The sequence below is a fragment of the Oratosquilla oratoria genome, chromosome 25 (assembly GCF_046742065.1).
Source record: "Oratosquilla oratoria isolate Oo_2021 chromosome 25, ASM4674206v1, whole genome shotgun sequence".
NCBI lineage: Eukaryota > Metazoa > Arthropoda > Malacostraca > Stomatopoda > Squillidae > Oratosquilla > Oratosquilla oratoria.
In genome coordinates this window covers 9310581-9335500 of record NC_134801.1, presented here as the reverse complement: position 1 = coordinate 9335500, position 24920 = coordinate 9310581, and the positions used below count along the sequence as shown (strand labels likewise).

Sequence of the window (24920 nt, the reverse complement as noted above, 5' to 3'; positions counted from 1 at the left end):
GTGTGTGTGTGTGTGTGTGTGTGTGTGTGTGTGTGTGTGTGTGTGTGTGTGTGTGTGTGTGTGTGTGTGTGTATACGAAGCCCGCGGTTTGTATCACTTAGAAAAAATATTGAAACACGGACATAACCTCATGGCTAGCTGTGAGCCGCTTGGTTAAGAATTATCACCCTCCTGACCCCGCTTCCAGCCCGCTTCCCTCCTGATTTCACACCTCCACCCACACATCCCCTCACCTCTGACTCCACCCTGCGTGACGGATTGTCCTGTTTTAACTCTGCGTGTTCCCCTTCTACTCACATCTCAATTGTACTTATGTTTCTGCAAATTCTTGCAATCTGTACTTTCCTGAAGAGGGCTATAGCTATTAGCCGAAATATAGAAGTTACACTTTCTTCTAAAGTTTCCTTTTATTCCGACTGTGTGTTCTTCGTGATTAATATATATATATATATATATATATATATATATATATATGTGTGTGTGTGTGTGTGTGTGTGTGTGTGTGTGTGTGCGTGTGTGTATGTATGTATCAAGGACTACTATTACACAGGACGTCCGCATCCAGATCCCTGGGTCCGCTAGCGGAGGCCATTGCTTTCTTTGTAACCTAACATTTTATATTGGACAAATATATCAAAACTAGAAACCTAACATTGTATATAGGACAAATATATCAAATATTGACTTAAACAATGCAGTATAAGTTAATATAAACTTTTATAGTGAAATAAGAAACTATTTTCAAGGCACTGTTATGCTTTGAAATGCCAATTTTAGCCGGACTTAACAGGTATTATTGTATGAGGTTAGTGGACACTAGGGTTGGCGATTTTATATATATATATATATATATATATATATATATATATATATATATATATATATATATATATATATATAAGAAATCTATTTTATTTTCTTAGATTTTAAATATTGTGGGATTGCTATCTGATATGCGATCTGATTGCTAAAGAACATTTTTAGCATATCAATATAAGGAGCAGGACGGTATAAGCCGTATGTGAGGACGGTATGCTCAGGTTCACTCGATTCCTCCAAGAGTTTTCTCATCTTGGTGACATTTGCTGCATTGTCTGTCACAACACTTCTAATGTGACAACCAAAATCTTGTTCAGCCTTCTTGATCGAATTTTGTACAAGTTGTAGAAGATATTCAGCAATGTGAGGTTTCCCTGATGTGTCTATTGTGTCAACTAAATAAATCTGACCAGTGGATGTTGTTAGAGTGACACATATTATGGGCTCATTATGGATGTTAGACCACCCATCAATTGAAAGACATACAGTTTCATTATTCAGGTCATCTGCATACTTTTTATATTCCTTTTCATACACAAGATCCAAGTATTTATCTGCAATATCTTTTCTGGATGGAGGAATATAACCTGGCCTCAGGTGCTGAACCATCTTGAGAAACTTAGGATGCTGAACAAGACGAAATGGTGAATTTGTAGCAAATATAATTCTTGCAACTTCTTTGTCGAGTTTTTATGATAAATCTGTCTAGAGATGTTGATGACATTCTTTTAGACAAAAATGATTTAGCAGAAGTGGCGCCTGTGGAGGAGTCTGATAGTGACCTTTTTAATGGTGGAGTCAGGTTTACAGATAATTCAAGTGGAGCCGATGATGAAGGGATTGAAGCTGTTGATACAAATCCTGAAATGGAAACAGAAATTTTTTAGCATATTGCATAATTTATAAATAAATGAATAAATAAATTAATACAGTGTGATTTAGGCTACTTTTGATTACAGTAGTTTTTTTTATATAATGATCATATTCACACAAGCCACTAAATTATTTGGAAATAATTTACTGGATATGAAATAGGTGGGTTTGGAATTCAGCCCACACAGGATTCAGTCCACTTTTAAATTCACTAAAAATAATGGGTTAGCTGGGTTAGGTTAGGCTAAATCCCTTTGGGCTGAATCCCATGTGGGCTGAATTCCAATGGAACCTATGAAATATATTACACAATGTTGAATGAAATGAATAACAATCATCTAGGCCCCAAACTTGAGTGGATACAGTATATTATAGTGATATAGTCATTACTCAAATTTAGAGGTGATGAAGTTGAAGTATTATCTCTTTAGGCCTTCACATTTTTATTGCACATGCTCTCCATTGTTCACCAAATTCATATAGTTGCGTGTGAAAAGGGAGAAATGCACACAATATAAGTAGAAATATTTACCTGGGTCATCAATTTCTTCTTCTGTATGCTGTGGCCGACCTTGGCATTTATCTCTGTGAGATTTTAATCTTGACACAATGCCCTTTAGTTCCTGGCTGCAGTCTGTGCATTTAGCTCGGTACCCTTTGCCAGAAATTGTTGGTATTTTTTCAATATAATTCCAGACAGGATCATTTTTTCTGCCTGAAGGAACCACTCTGCCAGGTCCAGAAGACATCCTTCCTGGTTGATTCTAAAGCAGCAACTGACTCAGTGAGAAGCTGCTTACCTAGAACAAGTTTCAGCAAGAATCTTGTTGAAACTTGTTGTGGGCTGCATAGTGATATATACTATATGTAGGCTTATACCGTTCCTTGTATACTTGTGTCAAGTCTATATAACACTGCTCCTTATACTGATATGCTAAAAATGTCCTTTAGCAATCACATCGCATATCAGATAGCAATCTCACAATATTTAAAATCTATAAAAAAAAAATCTATTCAAATCAAATCAATCTGATTTAGATAAAATATATATATATATCTTTTATATTTTTCAAAAAGATAAAAAAAAATCGCCAACCATGGTGTCCACTAACCTCATACAATAATACCTATTAAGTCCACCTAAAATTGGCGTTTCAAAGTATAACAATGCCTTAAAAATAGTTTTTTATTTTCACTATAAAAGTTTATATTAACTTATACTGCATTGAATAAGTCAATAGTTGATATATTTGTCCTATATACAATGTTAGGTTTCTAGTTTTTATATATTTGTCCAATATAAAATGTTAGGTTACAAAGAAAGCAATGGCCTCCGCTAGCGGACCCAGGGATCTGGATGCGGACGTCCTGTGTAATAGTAGTCCTTGATATATATATATATATATATATATATATATATATATATATATATATATATATATATATATATATATATATTGAGACATTCTAACAAGTTGAAGTGGGTGGGAAGAGGAAAGATTGGAGTCTGATTCCGAGTTTTATTCTTGACTAGTATGTATGTATGTATGTATGTATGTATGTATGTATGTATGTATGTATGTATGTATGTATGTATGTATGTATGTATGTATGTATGTATGTATGTAAAATCTATAAAAAAAATGTATGTATAACCCGTACCATGCACCAGACCCCAGGACTAGATCTCATACTTTCTTTGTCACATTTTCGTTTTAGTTCAAACAATTTATTCCCTTTTTTATATTTTTCTTATATTTCCTCTTATATTTCCTCTGTGATTGTAACATGTCTTCCTTTACACTCGGAAAGGTATGCACGCATACATACCCGGGATACGCCACTTCTAGCCCTGCAGCAATATTCTTTTGAAAAAGCTTGTAACGGAACTAGTCAAAAATAAAACTCGGAGTAAGACTCTAGTCTTTCCTCTTCCCACCCACTTTCTATATATATATATATATATATACATATATATATACTGTATATATACATATATATATATATATAAATATGTATATATATATATATATATACATTATATGTATATATATACATATTTATATTCACATATGTATATATAAATATAAATATGTATATATATATATATGTATATGTATATATATATATATATATATATATATATATATATATATATATGTTCTGGGTGGCAAAAGAATACTCAACGAAAGTCAAAGGCACAAGTATATTTAGATACACAAAAAAGAGCACTAGCACAAAATGCGTGCAACAGTTGTCAAGGCTGCTTGAAAACTGACGCCACGCTCACATTTTCGCGCCTAAACAACGGCGCGCATCGCATCTGCTAATTCTTACAATAATAAACTACATTGTACTATATACGATGAATATATAACATCATAATATAAATTATGTACACAATAAATATATTTACATACACTGTGCCAACACATCGCTCGGCCCGCGCCACTCGGTGGGACAAATGGATTTTAAATGCACACCCAAATACATTAAACAAACATATACATAAATGAGTACACAAAGACAACATATACAAACACAAAAAGGAACATAAGACTGGCGCCAGTTAACCAAAAGACAAATAGAGCAATTGCCGGACGTCCGGGACATAATACTTAACATCTAAACACGACAAAATACAATACAAGACAACACAAATGGGAAACATCACAATAGTACATAAATGGAAAACATCACATTGGTACATAAATGGGAAACATCACAATGAAAATTCAGGTAATTACAGGCATACAGAACATGACACAATGAGAGTTCAGGTAATTACAGGACCCCTTGACCTAAGGTCATAACAATGAGGGGTAGCGAGACAAGGCAAAGTTCTTGCTGGGGGCCCAGGAGGTGGCCGGGTAAAGGTTGGGATAGGCACTTGAGTCTTCTTGAGCCTATCAGCGTGTGCAATCTCGCTAAGGCCTGTAGAGGGGTAAAAAATCCTGAACTTGTTAGGATGTAGGCGTTCAGTCACCAAAAGGGGGCCCACAAACTTACAATTTAATTTTGACTGGCGATCAGGCATGCTTTTGAAAACATGATCGCCCACACTGATGGTCACAGGTGTTGCACGAGCATGTTGTTGTTTCAACATGTCGGCCTTTGAAACAACCAGTTTATCCCTAACAGAAGTATAAATGTCATGCAGCACATGACTCTGTAGTTTACTATAGTCATCTACATTGTAGAGGGGACGAGTAGGGCTGTCAAGCACATCATATGGGAGCCATTTTTCAGATCCAAAAATAATATAATGAGGCGTTTTGCCCGTGGAAACATTAATGGTGCTATTAATACAAGCACTAACATGGGGAAGCCAATCCTCCCAAGACTCATGAAAATTACTAGCAAGGTGACGTAGGATCTCTAAAATTTTCCTGTTCGTCCTCTCCACAAGACCATTGGACGCTTGATGATAAGCAGTCACGAATGTCTGTTTGATACCATAACGTTCACAAATACCTGCCAAAACCTCGTTCTTAAATTCAGTCCCATTATCACTAAGGAGCACCGAAGGAGTGGTGTATGGACACAACACATGGAAAACTAAAGCATGTGCTACAACTGGTGCAGATTTGTTACGTAAGGGAGCTAAAATCACAAAATGACTAAAATGATCCACACACACATGGACATACACAGAGCCCTGCGTGCTACGGGTCAGTTGCAAAAGGTCTATAGCCACAGTCTGAAAAGGACGAGAAGGAGTAGGGTACTCTAAGATGGGAGCAGTGCTCGTAGAACCTTTGTTCTGGGCACAAGAACTACACCGGGCTACATGAGAGGTAATGTCTAGTCGCATTTTAGGCAAATAATACTTCTTCCGTGCCATAGCCAGAGTTTTGTCACGACCTGGGTGACCAGCCTGAGGGGCATCATGAGAAAGGGACAAAACAACGGGAACTAGAGACTCAGGGATCACTAGCTGTGCCACATCTTGCTCAAACATTTCCACGTTATGAATGAGAACCTCGTCCTGCAGGGAAAATTGGTACAGAGGTACTGGTAAAGCTGGTAAGGTGGAATCATCACCAGACTCCAAAGCATAAATGACAGCAGACCAAACAGGGTCTTCACACTGAGCTTTGGCCAGATCCTGCAGGGAAAAGTTATGAATCACGGTAACAGCAGCAACAGGGATATTCCGTGAAAGTGCATCAGCAACATGGTTCGCACGCCCGGGGACATGCTTTAGGGTTGCATTGAATTCCTCGATCGTGAGGAACCATCTGGCTAGGCGACCTGACAGATTCTTGCCCTGAAAAAGCTGAGTGACAGCAGTGTGGTCCGTGTAGACTGTAATAGGATATCCAAAAATGATATCACGGAAGTGCTTTAAAGCCCACACCACTGCCAGGGCCTCTAAATGAGTAACCGAGTAACGGGACTCAGGCTTGTTAAGAATGCGACTAGCATATAGTTACGACTACAGGCTCGTCGTAGTGAAAATTTTTATTCAGACGCACATGAGCGCATGTACGTATGTGTAACTCGGACTATGCCGGCCGTTCCCACGGTAAGGCTTGGTGGACTTCTCGATATCCAACTGTAAGAGTACTGTTAAAGTGATGAATTATATTTATATGATGTATTCCATTCCTTTTGTACACTGTTAACCAAATTCTATACATTACATATAGATTTATGTATGTCTATTGTCTTGTGGAACTCTCTTGTCAATCTTACGAGTTGATTTACGTAAGATAAGAGAAATTACATATTCTCTTAATCTTCGGACTCCGGTGAGAAAGTTCTGTGCCTACGTGAGGTGTATTCACGTCTGAAGACTCTTAAAGTGATGATTTCTATTCATCGGATTGTATTTCGTTCCTTTTTGTGCTTTGACAAACTATTCCATACTTTGCATATGAATTTATGTATGTGTATTACCTTGCGGATCTATCTTGTCAATCTTAGGATTTGATTTACGTAAGATTAAAGTAATTGCATATTTTCATCGTTTTCTGATGCTGTAATGTCGTTGTGGGCATGCTAGCTTAAGCGCGCGCTAAAGAAATTGGCGTGTGAACTAATTTTGTGGCAACTGCGTCCCTAACTTACATTTACGTACGTATAGATATTCATATAAAAACTATTAAGTTTCTGCTTATCTAAGATTGACAAGGTAACTTCATCAAATATTATTATCTATTCATTGATGTAAAGAATATCCGTGTATGTACTTGGAAATATTCCTAAACACTCATGTTAATCGTCGCGTCTAGCGATACTTGGCAACTCTCCGGATCTGACGTATATATGTCATTGCTTGTAACGGTCAGCGACTCTGCCTCTCAGAGCCCCCATTTGCACTGTGTCCTCTACGTTGGGACTTAGAATAATTTTTTCTATTCTCGAATCTTTGTGGACTCTGTTTATCAGAGCCTCATTGCTCGTGTCAATTTTGTCGGACTTAGTCGTAGAAATTTTCTCGACTTTGCTATTTTCTTTACGTAAATTATTACGTAGGACTTAGTTTCCATTCGGATGGTCGATATTTCTCGACCTTACCACTTATTGTCTTTAAGACTATTTTTGATTGTTATTGATTGTCGATATTTGATCGACACTTGTATATTTACGTGTCTTGGCAATACTAGCCTTTTATGTTCTGTGAATTTACGTGTTACGGACATTGTACTTTTCGCTAGTTTTGGCGACTTCTATTTTTCGATCATTGTTTATTTGTATCTTTAATTTTTTTGAAGGAAATAATATTTCTTAAACAGAACTCTAGTTTTGAACCTGGCCTTTCCCCATAGGCGTCACAATATGCAATAACATGAGGTCTACATCCAACTACCTGTTGCATGAGTACAGCTCCAATACCTGTACCAGAAGCATCTGTACAAATAGTAAAGGGGATACTATAATCAGGGAAAGCCAACACAGGTGATTCAGTAAGAGCAAGCTTCAAGGAATCAAAACTTGTCTGATGGACATCATGCCACTGGAAGGAAGAGTCCTTCAAGAAGGCGAGTGAGGGGAAGCAATTGAAGCACAGTCTTTAATGAATACACGATAGTATCCTGCAAGTCCAAGGAAGGAACGTACATTTTCAACCGACTTCGGTATAGGCAAGTCTCTGACTGCCTTGATCTTTTCACCGGTGGTATGGATACCATGCTTGTCTACAACATGACCTAGGAACTGGATACTAGCCTTGAAAAAGGAACACTTGGGTAAGTTGAGTTTCAACCCAGCTTCAGCAAAACGTTGCAAGACCATGGACAACTTAGAAAAGTGGCTTTCCACATCTTTGGAAACTAGAATCAAATCATCCAGGTAAACAAAAAGTCCATTTCCAATTAAGCCATGAAAAATGGAGTTAACTAAACGCTGGCAAGTCAAAGGAGCATTCCGCAAACCCATGGGGCAACGAAGCCATTCATAGTGCCCACTGGGAGTCGATAAGGCCGTGATCTTACGAGACTTCTCCTCCAGGGGTATCTGCCAAAAACCTGCTTTTAAATCTAAGGTGGTGAACACCGTATTACCATTGCCAATGGACTGAAGAAGCTCGCTTAAGATAGGCAGAGAATAATAATCAGGAAGAGTGACCTCATTGACTTTCCTGTAACCAACAACAGGACGAAAAGATCCATCTTTCTTAGGCACCAGGAGAAGAGGCGAATTCCACTCGGAGTGGGACTCCTGTACAACACCTTCACTCAACAAATCGTCAACCAAGGACTGGACTATAAGCCGACGAGAGTGAGGTAGCCTGTAAGAGGGGACGTAAACAGGACGAGTGCCTGGCTGAAGATCAGTTCTATGAACCACACGATCCGTAACCCCTAACGGATCACCTGGTAAAGCCAAAGCCTGACGGTGGGTAACTAGCAGGTCAAGGAGACGAGGCGTCTCTTCAGGAAAATCAGTCTCGCCTACAAATGTGACAAGCTCAGAAGCTAAGTGAGCAGGGTCACGTGTTGGAGGAGACTGTAGAACAGAAGTTGCTATAATAGGCGAATCCTGGAAAGCAGCAACGTGTACCACCTCAAAAGAGCCTAAGTGACTGCTAGGAGAGAGAGGAATAGGAGCACCCGTGACATTGGTTACCATCGCTGTGGTAACATGATCCTCACGAATAGTGGAGAGAGTTCCTTCTAGGGCAAGCCGACGAATACGAATAGAGTCAGGCAAAGAGAGAACGTCAGACCCAATCGGGGCACCTGAGACGCGCACTGGAACTCGAACAGAACTTGAAGGTGCAATAAGATGCTCTCCTACAACAACAGCAGCACAATGAGCAACAGGGGTAGAGCGCTTAGAAGTTGGGACAGGCACATGTGCAGACTGAGCAAGCACAGGAGAATCACAAACAGAAACTGGCCTATCCGAAGCAGAGATATCAAAATTGCAGAAAGTCACTACACGGCGACTAGGAGAAATATCTATGCTATGAGCTGTAAGAGCATCAATACCCAAGAGACAATCACACTTAAGGGCAATGCCAGAGACAACAGCAAAAGTGACATTGAAGACTGTAGCATGCAAAGGAAACTGTAAGGGAAGACAAACAGATCCAAGAACAAGCAAGGGAGAACCTTGCACAGAATGCAAATTATTACAAAAGGGAGATAAAGAGAGATTATACAATTCCCGTATAGCAAAGTAAGCCTTTCTACTTAACAGACTACATTCTGCACCAGTATCTACAGTGACTGAAATAGGCGTATCCCTAGTAAGAAATTGAAAGGTAAGTAATTGAGAAGACTCAACAGCCACAAAGGGAATTATTTGAGACCGAACATTGCTGGTCAACTCTTTGGGTTAGGAAACACGCGCTGGGGAAAATGGGATTGACGAGACTGGTAAGAAGTCTCATCCCTAAGTTTCAAAACCTTGAAACATTGATCAGTCGATTGTTTACATTGACCATGGATATGGCAATAACTGAGTCTACCTGGAGGTTCTACTCTGGAAAGGTCATGCGACAGATTAGAAGAAACTGTAGGTACACTCCTGCGAACAGGGGACAGTCTTGTCTTGTGTACCTGGCGCTTACGGCGGTAACAAAAGTCGCTCGAATGACCAGACCTATTACAAAAGGTACATAACAGGGGAGGGGGGGGTAACTGTAGATTGAGGGGAACTATGAGTAGGAACTGTAGACTGAGAGAACTGAGGAGAACAAGGGACATGGCCATGTTGATGAGCATTGCTAATACACAAGGAACTAGACGGCACTTCCCCCAGTTTACGAGAAAGTTGTGACGCAAAAGACAATAGAGTCTCATCAGGCTTATACATGAAATAAGATGCTGCTCTTCTCTCAGAAGGCACCAAAAAAGGATATAGAAGAGAAATTCAATGATAAGACGAAATCTATCTACAGAGATGTTACCATTCTCTACCCAATCTGACTGTAAAAGTGACTCTAAAGCTTCAACAGCAAGGATACTGGCCTGAGCTTGCGCCCGTCTATAATCAAGAGTGCCCAGTTGGGATATGAGAGTATCAGCCAGTTTGAAGCACCAATGGAACGCACCACCACCAAGAGTATCTGAAAAAAAGTTTAAGGAAGTTAGACCTAAAGGTGTCATAATTATAGTTCAGAAATTTAGGATCTAAACACGACGCCGAAACTAACTCCGATGCTAGAGAATTTGGCACAATCTGGGACCTCACAAAGGAGATCTTTTCAGGCCCCGTCGAAACATTTGACTGAACAATGGCGTCCTCACATTGGCGGATAAAATCAGCCGCCCTATAATGAGGATCTTGACCAGAAAATTGCACCACTGACGGATTTTGATGGAGCAACGTCAACTTGTGAGCCATTGTCTCAGATGAGCTTGGCGGACTGAGAAACGAAGGCCTCTTAAACTTAGACATGATAGGAGATGACAACCTTTACCTACTTCGTAAAAGCATATGAAAACACTGACACCAAGCAAATACAACACACTAGCATAAGCATGAAATAATGTAAAAAAAAAAATAGTATAGAGAAATCACATGGACATGGGACACGAACGTAAGAAAATATAATTCACACAAACACAAGCATTGAAACACAAACAATGCAATACATAAACCACAATGAAGAAAATATATATATTAAGACCGTAATTAGAAAAAAAAAATACGTAAAAAATATAAAGCACTAATACGTAAGTATACAACATACGTCACAGGCGAAGGGAGTCTAGACATTCCGGGGTAACATTTCAGAATGTAAACAAATAGTGACGTCACAAAAATGGCCGCTTGAGGCACAACCGGATAGTTGAAATTATTTTATCTTATTTTATTTTATCTTATTTATTTAATGTATTTTTTCACCATATATTCACAAAACTAATAAAATGACAAGCCTAATAACAAGGTCCAAGGGAGACAAAGTCTATGGCGCAAAGCGATCTCAAGGCCGTCTGGGAACGCCACGACCGGAATTTCAGCAGACGACGACGACTTGTTGCCTCTGAAGAATACACGGCACAATTATGACTGTCCAAAATCCTCCACCATCCAGGCCCAAATTAGCGCTGAGAACACACACAGGAACACAAGGCGATCCAGTGACAGGGGCAGACGACGATGATGCCCGAGAAGAGCGGGAACAAAAAAAAACCACCTGGCGCAAGTCTGAGATAGATGTCCCTGCGCCGAAATACAAACTGAAGTCACTGTGTCCGGAGCACTATCACGTCTAATATATTAATTAAGTTCACTGAAAAACACCTGGGCTGGAAAGGAAAAATGGGGAAAAAAAACATCGCCACAACGCTATCACCGGCCGGCAATTTTCAAATGTCACACAATTCGAGTTCTGTATAGAATATATGCACAATGAATGTTTACACGCTGCCACCATTTAATGTTCTGGGTGGCAAAAGAATACTCAAAGAAAGTCAAAGGCACAAGTATATTTAGATACACAAAAAAGAGCACTAGCACAAAATGCGTGCAACAGTTGTTGTTGTTGTTGTTGTCGTTCCCTAGACTGTCTGTCCGAGCAGTCCCGTCTCCCCAAGGAATGCTACAGCCGAAACTGGGTTTTCCCACAAATCCTTTATAGAGTGTATGTTGTGTTGTTTGCGTGCATGATTGTGTATAATGCAGTCTTCCATTATGTGTTGTATGGTATGGGGTGAAGTGTTACATCCCGGGCAGCTGTTCACAATGCGGTCATCCAGCCTCTTCTGGTAGCTTAGAAGTGCTGGGTGGTGGCCACACCGCAGTCTGGCCAAGTGGACTCTGTCCTTTCGTGGGAGAGAGGATTCAGAAGGGTGGATATCAGGGGGTCTGGCATGCAGCAGTGTGTTGTCTTTCAGTGTGTTAATGGAGCGGTGAGTGATATGATTATGAATATGTTTCCGGAGGCTGGTATTTGGTGGTTGTGGAGGAAGAGAAGAGAGTGTTTGTGCGTAATAAAGGTCTTTGGGTGTTGTTTTAATGTTTCTTGGTGTGTGTGGGTGTTCTGCTATGTAGTGTAGCAGGTGTGATGTGTTTGTGGTGGCTGCGGCAAGTGTTTGTGTGCCTCTCATGTCGAGGTGGTCCTTGACTTTGAGGACTTTTGTTTCATGGTGTAAATGGTCTGTTGGTGTTGTATTTGTGCAGCCTGTAATTGTTTTTAGGGCTTTGTTTTGTATGATTTGAAGGGTGTTGTAGTGTGTCTCACTGAGATTAGGAGCCCATGCAGGACTCGCATAATTCAACACTGAGCGTATGCATTGTTTGTATATTGTTATATTAGTTTCTTTGTTTTGTCCAAATGTCGTTCCAGTGATTGACTTAAGTGCGTTAAGTCTAGGTGTGCATTTGTTTTTTATGTTTGTGATGTGTTGTTTGAAAGACATGGATGTATCGTATGTTACACCAAGAATTTTCGGTGTGTTTGTGTGTGGTATTAGAGTGTTGTTGATGTAGAGATGAGGTATGTATTTGTGTTCTATTGTCCAGTTGGTGAGAAGTGTTGCTGTAGATTTGGTTGGAGCTATTTTGAGTCTGTTTATGATGAACCATGTGTTGAGTGTATCAAGGTATGGCTGGATTATTTCTGCAGCTTTGTCTGTGTTACGATGTGTGCATGTGATTGTTATGTCGTCTGCGTAGGAAGAGATTTGTATTTCTGAGTTGTCTGGTGTGGGTAAGTCATGCATGTATAGATTAAATAGTGTGGGGGATAGAACTGAGCCCTGTGGTACTCCATTCTTAATGTTCCTGATGTGCGATGATTGGCCATTATATGACACGTAAGCATTCCTACCTGCCAGATAATTGGCCAGCCATCTTTTGGTGTTATTGTGCATGTCTGTGTTATATATTTTATTTGTTAGGTTGTGGCGGGGGATAGCATCAAAAGCTTTACTAATGTCTAATGTTATGAGAAGTGTTCTGTGGTGGGGCCTATCTGAATTGATGCCATCTAAAATTCTTTGTGTGAGGTTTATCAGAAGAGTGTTTGTGGAGTGTAGTGGCCTAAAACCGTGTTGTGAGTCAGCAAGGGGAATATGTGGTGTGACAAGTTTAAGTATCAGGCGTTCAATGACTTTAGAGGGGGTGCAGAGAAGTGTGATTGGGCGGTGCGATGTTGGGATTGTTGGGTCTTTGTTCCAAACAGCAGCAACCACCCCTGGCCATCAGCGTGCAACAGTTGTCAAGGCTGCTTGAAAACTGACGCCACGCTCACATTTTCGCGCCTAAACAACGGCGCGCATCGCATCTGCTAAATCTTACAATAACAAACTACATTGTACTATATACGATAAACATATAACATCATAATATAAATTATGTACACAATAAATATATTTACATACACTGTGCCAACATATATATACATATATATATATATATATGTATATATGTATATATATATGTATATATATATACATATATATACATATATATACATATTATATATATACATATTTATATATATATATATTTATATATATGTATATATATATATATATATATATATATTTATATATATACATATATATAAATATATATATTACATATGTACATATATATATATGTGTGTGTGTGTGTGTGTGTGTGTGTGTGTGTGTGTGTGTGTGTGTGTGTGTGTGTGTGTGTGTGTGTGTGTGTGTGTGTGTGTGTGTGTGTGTGTGTGTGTTGTGTGTGAGTGTGTGTGTGTGTGTGTGTGTGTGTGTGTGTGTTTGTTGGTGGGTTTGTGTGGGTGTGTGTGTGTGTGTGTGTGTGTGTGTGTGTGTGTGTGTGTGTGTGTGTGTGTGTGTGTGTGTGTATTTACCTAGTTGTATTTACCTAGTTGTATTTTACGGGAAGGGGAGCTATGCTCGTGGTGTTCCGTCTTCATATCTCATTTTATCTCAACTATTTTCAAAATGTGTGTGTGTGTGTGTGTGTGTGTGTGTGTGTGTGTGTGTGTGTGTGTGTGTGTGTGTGTGTGTGTGTGTGTGTGTGTGTGTGTGTGTGTGTGTGTGTGTGTGTGTGTGTGTGTGTGTGTGTGTGTGTGTGTGTGTGTGTGTGTGTGTTTGATTTACCATGGTCTTGGATCACGTATTGGACTCGTGATCGACAGCTATTTCCCTCCCGAAAATAGCTCATATGTGTGTGTGTGTGTGTGTGTGTGTGTGTGTGTGTGTGTGTGTGTGTGTGTGTGTGTGTGTGTGTGTGTGTGTGTGTGTGTGTGTGTGTGTGCATGTGTGTGTGTGTGTGTGTGTGTGTGTGTGTGTGTGTGTGTGTGTGTGTGTGTGTGTGTGTGTGTGTGTGTGTGTGTGTGTGTGTGTGTGTGTGTGTGTGTGTGTGTGTGTGTGTGGGTGTGTGTGTGTGTGTGTGTGTGTCTGTGTGTGTGTGTGTCTGTGTGTGTGTGTGTGTGTGTGTGTGTGTGTGTGTGTGTGTGTGTGTGTGTGTGTGTGTGTGTGTGTGTGTGTGTGTGTGTGTGTGTGTGTGTGTGTGTGTGTGTGTGTGTGTGTGTGTGTGTGTGTGTGTGTGTGTGTGTGTAAGTATTTATGTGTATATATATGTGTTACTAGGGGATAGAAAAAGAAAAAGCTTGAGACGATGATGTCTTGGCAAAACAAAAGAGCAAGGGTAAATCAAATGCGTCGGGTTCGGAAGTCTGAGGCAGTCTGAGCTGAGTTCTTCGATGTGAAAAAAAAAGTTCTTCTGATTGACGGGATAATCATGAAGCCCTGTAACTGCAGATTCATCATAAGAGCTTTGTCTGTCCTTAATTAGGAGAAGCTCGAGCATCTGCCGTATTTTAGTATCTTGGACTTATCTTAATGTGTTCTAGTTAGGAAGTTTGAAGGTTTCATATTCTTATTAAAAGTATCAAGATTTATGTGATTCTGTATTTTGATTTGCGTTATATGATAGAGCAACGTAGAATTTATTATTTCTATTAGAATGAAAAAACTTTATATTTGGTATTAAAGATCAATCCTACCAACCATCCCTCTGAGCTACAATGCATCCATCTTGTGTATAAGTAATAACCGTTGCGGTCATCAGTGGCCTCAGTGCTGCCCCCCTCCCACCCCATACTACTACTCCTGTAGCATCAGATGCACACATAAATAGCCATGACACCTTTTAGTTTTCATTGTTCATTTCAGATGTGAGTATCTACCACAATATGTATTACTTTTTAATACCCAATGTAGAATTTGTTTTAATGACACCATCTTGTAATTTTTTGTCTTATACCGTTACAGACAATCTTGAAGATGATTTATTACAGACGAAACGTCAAATAAATTAAGTATAATGCAAATTGAGTTTATGCTTATCCACCTGTAGGAAAAACTATTATTAGAAGCATCGAGAATACCTGAAAAAAGTTAAATGACTGCAAAAATTCTGTCGTTTTCAACTCTACACACACACACACACACAAATATATATATATATATATATATATATATATATATATACATATATATATATATATATATATATATATATATACAGACATGACAGAATTGAATAGACACCAACAGAACAGAAATCGTTTAATTTATTAAACAAGCAATTGATACAATTAAAGTGCTTATAAATGGTCACAATGTGAATAACTAATACTTGGTTGGCATCCCCTTTGCTTTTTTCAATGCAAGGACCTTTCTAGGCATGCTAGTGATTAGTTCACGAATATCATCTTAAGAGATTTCTTGCCATGTTTCCCGTAGTAATCCTAAAAGTTCGGGCTTTGAAGATGGCTTCCTGTTCTTTTTGCGAAGTTGTCGGTCTAATATGCCCCAGAGGTATTCATTAAGGTTCATATCCAGGGACTGACATGGCCATGGAAATTTTCTGATCCCATTTTGGCTCAACCAATTTTGTGTTGCTTGACTGAATTGATGTTTCCTTGACAATCCACAAGCTCTGATCGACCATCACTCCAAATTGAGCCCCAAACTATTATTGAAATGCCCCCATGTTGCACTATTGGGTGCAGTCTTTTGAGGTCAAACTCTTGAATACAGAGTCTCCGGACCCACACTCTTCCACTGTCAGAAAATAATGCGAACCGTGACTCATCATAGCAAATGACAGTGCTCCAAAAGGCCACAGATCTCTCCATCATCTCAAGAGCCCAATCCTTTCTGCGCTTGACATTGGCTGGACGAAGGAGTAGTTTCCTTCTTGTAGCTCTGCCATAGTAACCTAGCTTGTGGAGATACCTGACAGCTGTTCTGGAACTGACATCAGCTTGTGCTGTTATGTTAGAGGCCTTGCAACGTGGATCCTCTTCGACATTTCTTTTGACAAGACGCAAGGTTCTTTCTGAGGGTCCGGGGCAACCTAAATGAGGTTTTGTGTCCTTCTTGAAAAAGCGCTTAGGTAAGTCGGGGTCAGGTGGTATTCTTCTTCTTCTTCGCGTTCTTCGCGTTCTTCTTCGCGTTCTTCTTCTTCTTCTTCTTTTTCTTCTTCTTCTTCTTTTTCTTCTTCTTCTTCTTCTTCTTCTTCTTCTTCTTCTTCTTCTTCTTCTTCTTCTTCTTCTTCTTCTTCTTCTTCTTCTTCTTCTTCTTCTTCTTCTTCTTCTTCTTCGCGTTCCTCTTCTTCTTCTTCTTCTTCTTCTTCTTCTTCTTCTTCTTCTTCTTCTTCTTCTTCTTCTTCTTCTTCTTCTTCTTCTTCTTCGCGTTCTTCTTCTTCTTCTTCTTCTTCTTCTTCTTCTTCTTCTTCTTCTTCTTCTTCTTCTTCCTCGCGTTCTTCTTCGCGTTTTTCTTCGCGTTCTTCTTCGCGTTCTTCTTCGCGTTCTTCTTCGCGTTCTTCTTCGCGTTCTTCTTCGCGTTCTTCTTCGCGTTCTTCTTCTTCGCGTTCTTCTTTGCGTTCTTCTTCGCGTTCTTCTTCGCGTTCTTCTTCCTCGCGTTCTTCTTCCTCGCGTTCTTCTTCGCGTTCTTCTTCGCGTTCTTCTTCGCATTCTACTTCGTGTTCTTCTTCGCGTTCTTCTTCGCGTTCTTCTTCCTCGCGTTCTTCTTCGCATCCTTCTTCGCGTTCTTCTTCGTGCTGGTGATCCCGTGTTGGGGCTCCGCCCTGAGGCCGAAGCCGAAGTGGAAAACGAGGGATTAGAGCGCGGAAAGCTGCGGCCGTAGGCCGCTGTTTGCGCAGCCAAGCCCCCGGCGAAGCCCGCGGCTTGTATATATATATATATATATATACATGTATATGTATATATATATATATATATATATATATATATATATACATACATACATATACCAAGGCTTTTTTTTTCCCTTACCAGGGGGGTAGCCAAAAAGTACAAGACACAAAAACATTCCCACCATTTCATCGCCGAAAACACTCCACACCCCTCCACCCTCCCTCCCATCTAAGCACCTCCTAGATGACGGGTCATCCCTGCACCCTGTCCACTGCCCTGGGTCAAAAGCAGTGTCGCAGGACATTGCACATCCACAGCAAGGCCGCTTCATTAAATCGGCGACCCCCCCTCTCCGTCCCCCATATAAAGGAGAGGACGGGGAGAAATCCCTTCGGGCTGCGTCAAAAAATTTTGCTCACACACACTACCTCACCCCCATTCCCCCGTCCAATCCACCTCATGGATCATAACATTTTCCATATACAACCATTCTCCATTCACCCCTGTCTTCTGTCCTCTCCCGTCCTTCCTCAACCGACATTCCCCTCTTCCCCAAAGCCCCCTTCACCCCATCCATCCATCTCATCCTAGGACGTCCCCTCATGTTCACTCCCTCCACATCTGCCTTCCATACCTCCTTTACTAGTCTTTCTTCACTCATTCTTTCCATGTGTCCAAACCATCCTAATACTCTTTCATCCACCCTATCTCCCAGCTCCCTTTCCACCCCTGTTCTCCTCCTCACTTCCTCATTTCTCACTCTATCTAGCCTAGTAACCCCTATCATACTTCTCAGACACTTCATCTCAAACACATTCAAGTTCCTTCTCTCTTCCTCTCTCGTGTTCCATGTTTCTGCTCCATACAGTGCTGTTGGCACAATCACTCCTTCATACAGTCTCCTCTTAGCATCCATTCCCAGATTCCTATTCCTCATTACACTTTTTAAACCACCAAGGCATTTACTCGCTCCTCTCAATCTACATTCTACCTCCACCTTCACTCCACCCTTTCCTGCCACATTTGCACCCAAATATCTAAAACTATCCACTTCCTCCAGTTTCTCACCCTTAATACTCACTTCCAGATTACTGCCACTTTCACCCCTTGTACATCTCATCACCTTACTTTTACCCACATTTATCTTCAGCTTTCTTCTATCACACACTCTCCCAAACTCTGTCACCAGCTTCCTCAATCCCTCCTCCGATCCTGCCACAAGCGCAGTGTCGTCCGCAAACAACAGCTGGCTCACCTCCCACTTTTCTCCATTTTCCTTAACCATCTCCAATCCCTGACCCACTACCCTTGCATTCACCTCTCGCACCACCCCATCCATGTATAAGTTGAACAGCCAGGGTGACATAACGCATCCCTGACGAAGTCCCACCTTCACCTCAAACCACTCACTCTCTCCATTTCTAATCCTGACACAAGCTCTACTACTCTCATAAAAACTCTTGACAGCTCCCAGAAGCTTTCCTCCTATCCCGTATATCCGCATAACCTCCCACAGTGCCTTTCTATCTACCCTGTCGTAAGCCTTTTCCAGATCCATAAAGGCCCAGAAAACATCCTTCCCCTTACCTATAGCTTTCTCACATATCTGTCTTACCACAAAAATCTGATCTACACAACCTCTACCTGTCCTAAACCCACACTATGCCTCACCAATTACTCCCTCTGTTCCTCTCCTAATCCTCTCAATCAAGATCCTCCCATAAGCCTTCCCAACTACACTTAACAAGCTAATCCCTCTGAAACTACTACATTTACACTTGTCTCCCTTTCCCTTGTAAAGTGGAACTATACACGCACTCCTCCAGTCCTCTGGCACTCTACCTTCTCTCCAGCAAACATTAAATAACCTCACCAACCAGTCCACCATCACTATACCTCCCTTTTTCAGACATTCTGCATGGCATCCATCCAGACCAGGTGCCTTACCTGCTTTCATCATCTTAACTGCTGCCTTCACTTCATCCTTCCTTATTTCTCCTCCATTTTCCTCACTCATCACTCTCATTTTCTTAGCATTTCCCACTGCAGCTATCTTTCCCTCCCTATCCTCCTTCACATTAAGCAACTCCCTAAAATATTCTGCCCATCTTCCCCTTACTGCCTTCTCTTCCATTATCATCTCTCCATCTGCACCTTTTACCTTTTCTTCTCTACTTGACTCGCCTCCTCTTTCTCTCTTAATTTCTTTCCAAAACATCTTTTTATTACTTTCAAAATTTTCTGTCATACTCTTACCCCATTTTACATCTGCTCTCCTCTTTGCCTCCTTTACCTTTTTCTTTACTTCTCTTTTCTTTTCCCTGTACGTCTCATATGACTGCCTCGTCCTATTTTGTAACCAATCTGTGAAAGCTCGCTTCTTCTCTTCTACAACCTTCTTCATTTCCTCATCCCACCATTCACTATCCTTCCTTCTATTTCCTCCTGACCTTCTTGTTCCACACACCATCCTTGCACACTTTGTGACTCCCTCCTTGAACCATCCCCATTCCTCCTCCACACCTACCTCCACTCTATCCTTCACTCCCTCCCACTCCTCCTTCAGCTTCCTCTTGTACTCCTTCTCCTTTTCCTCTTCGTTTAGAGAGTTCACTCTAAGCACCTCCCTACCTTTTGTCCCTTTCCTCTTCCTCCATCTGTCCTCCACTCTCAACTTACCTTCCACCAGAAAATGATCTGATATTCCCCCACCCTCTCCCCTTAGCACATGTATATCCCTAACTCTTCCTATCATAATCCTATTTACCACTACATAGTCCATTAAAGCTCTATCTACCACCTTTCCCTCCACCACCCTCTCCTGACCCCGTCTGGAGTATTGGCTGCTTGTTACTGTGGCAAAGTAGCATGCAGTCGATACTTTAGGGTCTATATGGGGCGCCCCTACGGACCAGAGCCACACATCATTTTGTCTATGATAGAGGAAAACTCTGTTCATAGAAAAATGATGACACTTTTATACTACGACTGTCCCTCTTCACTTCATCTGTACCATTTCTCTGAGTATTTTCTTTTTCTATGGTGGGGGAATTCCCTGTGGTGGGGGAAAAGAATACTGCCACCAAGTATTCCCACTTGGATCGTAAGAGGCGAGAAAAAAGGGACGGGGATTGGGACTAGGCATCCCTCTCCTTGTAGCCCTACAGGGCACATTCCTAGAAAAAAAGGCAGAGGTATAAGAGGAGCTGGTGGGCCTCGGTCCAGTACCCTAAGGTTTGGGTCTTTTAATGCGCGTGGATGTGGTACAGATGAGAGTAAAAGGGAAGAGATAGGTAGTATGTTTGTGAGAAGAAAGATGGATGTGTTGGCTTTGAGTGAAACTAAGCTGAAAGGGAAGGGCGATTGTAAGTTTGGGAGTGTAAGTGGGAGGTTATCAGGAGTGAAGAGAGGGCGAGGGAGGGAAGGGGTGGCTATACTAGTAAGTGAAGAGATAGGTAAACGTGTAGTGGAGTGGAAGGAGGTTTCCTCAAGGATAATGGGGATGAAGGTGAAACTGGGAAAGGAGATGTGGGTTTTTGTAAGTGCATATGGGCCTGGCAGTGAGAAGAATGTAGAAGAAAGGGAGGCCTTTTGGATAGATTTAAATGAGTGCATAGAGGGTTTAGGGAGAAGTGTAAATGTAATAGTACTGGGAGACCTTAATGCTAGGGTAGGAAAGGAGCCAATTAATTGAGTGGTTGGGAAATGTGGAGTTCCAGGAAAGAATCGTAGTGGAGAGTTGATGGTGGAAATGTGTCTAGAAAGAGAGTTGATGATAGCAAATACAGTGTTTCGGAAGAAAGTCAAGCATATATATATATATATATATATATATATATATATATATATATGTATATATATATATATATTATGTATATGTATATATATAATATGTGTGTGTGTGTGTGTGTGTGTGTGTGTGTGTGTGTGTGTGTGTGTGTGTGTGTGTGTGTGTGTGTGTGTGTGTGTGTGTGTGTGTGTGTGTGTGTGTGTGTGTGTGTGTGTGTGTGTGTGTGTGTGTGTGTGTGTGTGTGTGTGTGTGTGTGTGTGTGTGTGTTTATATATATATATATATATATATATATATTTATATATATATATATATATATATATATATATATATATATATATATATATATATATATACATATATAAAATCAGCCATCCTGAGTCCACTGCTGAACAAAGGCCTCCTTCATAGCATTCCATGATTCACAATTCCGCGCCAACCTTTACCACGTCACTCCTGCAAATTTCTCAATCTCGTCTCTCCACCTACCTGTCTGGTCTCCCTGTTCCACGCTTCCCATCTTGCGGCGTCCATTCAGTAATACACTTGCTCCATCGCTCATCAGTCGTTCGCGCCAACTTACCTGGCCAATTCCACTTACTCTCTTTTACCGCCACCACAATGTCTTTCACTCTAGTCTGCTCTCTCACCCAACTTGCTCTCTTTGGGTCTCTCAGTGTTATTCCCATCATCGATCTCTCCGTTCTCCTCTGTGCAGTCCTTAGTTTTGCTTCCATCGCCTTCGTTAGTTTCCAAGTCTCATACCCGTAAATTATTTCTGGGAGATTGCATTGATTATAAACTTCATGTTTCAAACATAAAGGTAGACAGCCTTTCAGGATTTTATCATACTAAAAACTTTCCAATTGTAATGCGTCTTTTTATTTCATTATCATGATTTTTCGTCACTTTCACCATCTGGTCTAAATAATTATACTCTTCAACTTCTTCAAGACTCTTACCATCGATTATAATATTTTTATTTTGAACTTTCGTGTTGAACATTATTTTGGTTTTACTATTATTCATTTTTAAACCTACTTTGAGACTTTCCTTGTTCAGATCCCTCAGCATATCTTGCAAGTCTTCTGCTCTTTCTGAAATAAGAATAACATCATCCGCAAATCTTAGGTGGTTCAAATATTCACCATTAATCTTCAAACCTTTCTTTTCCCAACTCAACCTTCTGAAAATATCTTCCAAGCAAGCTGTAAATAATTTTAGTGAAATTGTATCGTCTTGCCGTACTCCTTTCTCGATATTGATCTTTTCTGTATTTTTACGTAGTCGAATTATAGCGGTACATTTCGCATAAATCTTTTCTAAAACACTTGCGATCCGTTCGTTTGTACCCTGCTTGCGTAGCAAGTTTAGTATTGCTATTTGTTCTACTGAGTCAAAGACCTCGTAATCTACAAAAACTAAACAGAGAGGTCTATTGTATTCTGTCGTTTTCTCGATTAGTTGGTTCATCGTCTGCAAATAATCTAGAGTCGAATATCCGCTCCTAAAGCCTGCCTGTTCTCTCGGTTCGTTTCCATCTAAAAATTGATTTAGTCTATTTGTAAGGATCTTGGAGAATAATTTATATACATTTGCTAGCAAACTAATAGGTCGATAATTACTAAGGTCCTTCTGGTCTCCTTTTTCATGAAGCAAAATCACTGTAGCATTGCACCAGGATTCAGGAACGCTTTCCTGACGTAAGCATTGAGCTAACTTAATATGAGCTTCTTTCCCTGCGTCTTTCAACAGATCTATCGTTATACCCTCTTCCCCGGGTGCTTTTCCTCGTTTCATACTTTTTAGAGCAAATTCTACTTCTTCCTTTGTAATCTCTTGTACATTACTAACGTCTACAGATGAATTTACTAACTCAACTACGGTCTTCGACGAATAAAGCTCTTGATAAAATTCTTCTACTCTTTTTACCATTCTGTCTCAGCATTTAATGATTTTTCCATTTCTATCTTTCAAACATATTATTTGCTGTATTCCTAAAGCATATCTGCGCTCGGTCACTTTAATACTTTTACCATTTCGAATAGTTTTCTCTATTTCATCCATGTTTCTCTTTCTTTTCTCTGATCTCTGCCTTTTGTTGATAAGCTTGTTTAGTCCTAGTCTTTCTATTTCGTCTCTCCTTGGTTTTAATCTATATGGTCCTTCTTCTTTTAATTAGGTCATTTGTAGCTTTGGAGTATTTGATTTCTCTAATACTTTTTGTACTTACTATTTTCTCTGCCGACTCCCAAATGATATTCACTAAATTCAAATTCATATTTTCGACGGTGTTCTCGTTAGTTCTTAGAGCTTCGAATCTATTTTCAATTTCTAACTGAAATTTCTTATTATTATCCTTAACCTTTGCAAGGCTGATTTTCTTTCTTAAAACTAGTTTATTTCTCTCGGCTCTGAAACTGAATTTAGCTGTGCAACCTACCATTCTATGGTCACTACCTATGTTGACTTTATTTATCACCGTAACATTGCTAACGCTCTTGTTCTCATCTCCTAATATGAAGTCTACTTCATTCTTTGTTGTTCCATTTGGACTTCTCCAGGTCCATTTACGACCTACACACTTTTGGAAGAAAGTGTTCATTATCCTCATGTTGTAGTTCTCTGCAAAATTGACTAACATCTCGCCTCTGTCATTTCTTTCACCTACTCCAAACTTCCCAATGCACGATTCATCTCCCATCTTCCCCACTTTAGCATTAAAGTTGCCTATTACCAGAGTGTACTTACTTTTTCTTGATGTATTACCTGACTTAAATCATCATAAAATTTGGACTCAACTTCATTGTCTGAACTCCGTGAAGTTGGTGCATAAACCTGAACTATTTCTAGAATGTACCTTTATACAACCTCATGACAACCCAAGCTCCCCTTTCTGATAAATTACTGAGCTTGACTACGTTACCAGCAACCTTGCCTCTATAGTATAACAGGTGGTGGCCATCTTGTTATTGTATCAGTTTTTTTGTTTTTTTTTCTCAGTCCTACGATGTCCCACTTGATGTTGTCTAGTTCTTCCATTAAATTCTTCAGCCTGTGGTCTTCTGAGCGAGTTCTTATGTTGTAAGTATAGATCTTCCTTTCCTTCATGCTGTTTAATATCCAAGACTTGGATCTGCTTGGACAGTGTTTACTCACATTCGGTGGCACACTGCCCGTATGCACACAAAACATTGCGGTTGGACCTTTAGGAGACGATGATCCAACATGAACGACCGGTTTTGTTTTGTTTGTGCTATTCATAAATGCTATGAAGGGGTTTTGGCAGTAATCTCACCTCCCTGCCAACTGGTCACCTGCCAAGGATAACCCACAGTGGATTCCACATAGTATGTGATTGTATCAGATAAATCCTGTCTACTTGAAAACTAAACAAATTGTCTAGGAATCTGTCTGGAAGCTTCCCAGGAATGATCAACAATGCTGGACAAGAACAAAAATGCTTTCATAAAAGACATTCTGCAGTCGTCAGTAAAAGGTCATGTTCAAATGGTGGCAAAAGCTATGTGGAGCCAGCATCAGGTCACAGCACACCTATGCAGGATTCGTTGCAGAGCAAAGATTTCAGTACAAAGGAACGTTATACACGCCTTTCCCTGACGGACTTAACACTTTTTACCGCATAGGATGAGCTCTGGTACGCTAAAAGACATTAGATTTTAAACTAAAGTTCCGGAATAATATACAGATTCATGTAGAAGCACAATAATACTGAGACAGACAGACAGACAGACATAGAGACAAACAAACAGACGGATGGACAGCCAGACAGACAATCACAGACACAAAAATAAACAGAATCGGGGGCTATACACACGCACAAACACAAACACATACACACACACACAAACAAAC

General features: G+C 40.2%; 1 protein-coding gene across 1 annotated transcript in view; it reads left to right on the top strand.

Moving 5' to 3' along the window:
• Positions 1–4460: 4460 nt before the first annotated feature.
• LOC143039016 (protein FAM200C-like) overlaps positions 4461–24920 on the top strand; it is a 51403-nt gene continuing 30943 nt past the window's right edge. Inside the window, exon 1 of the mRNA XM_076208862.1 lies at positions 4461–4472. Coding sequence (XP_076064977.1) covers positions 4461–4472 — 12 coding nt within the window. The remainder of the gene's footprint in view (positions 4473–24920) is intronic.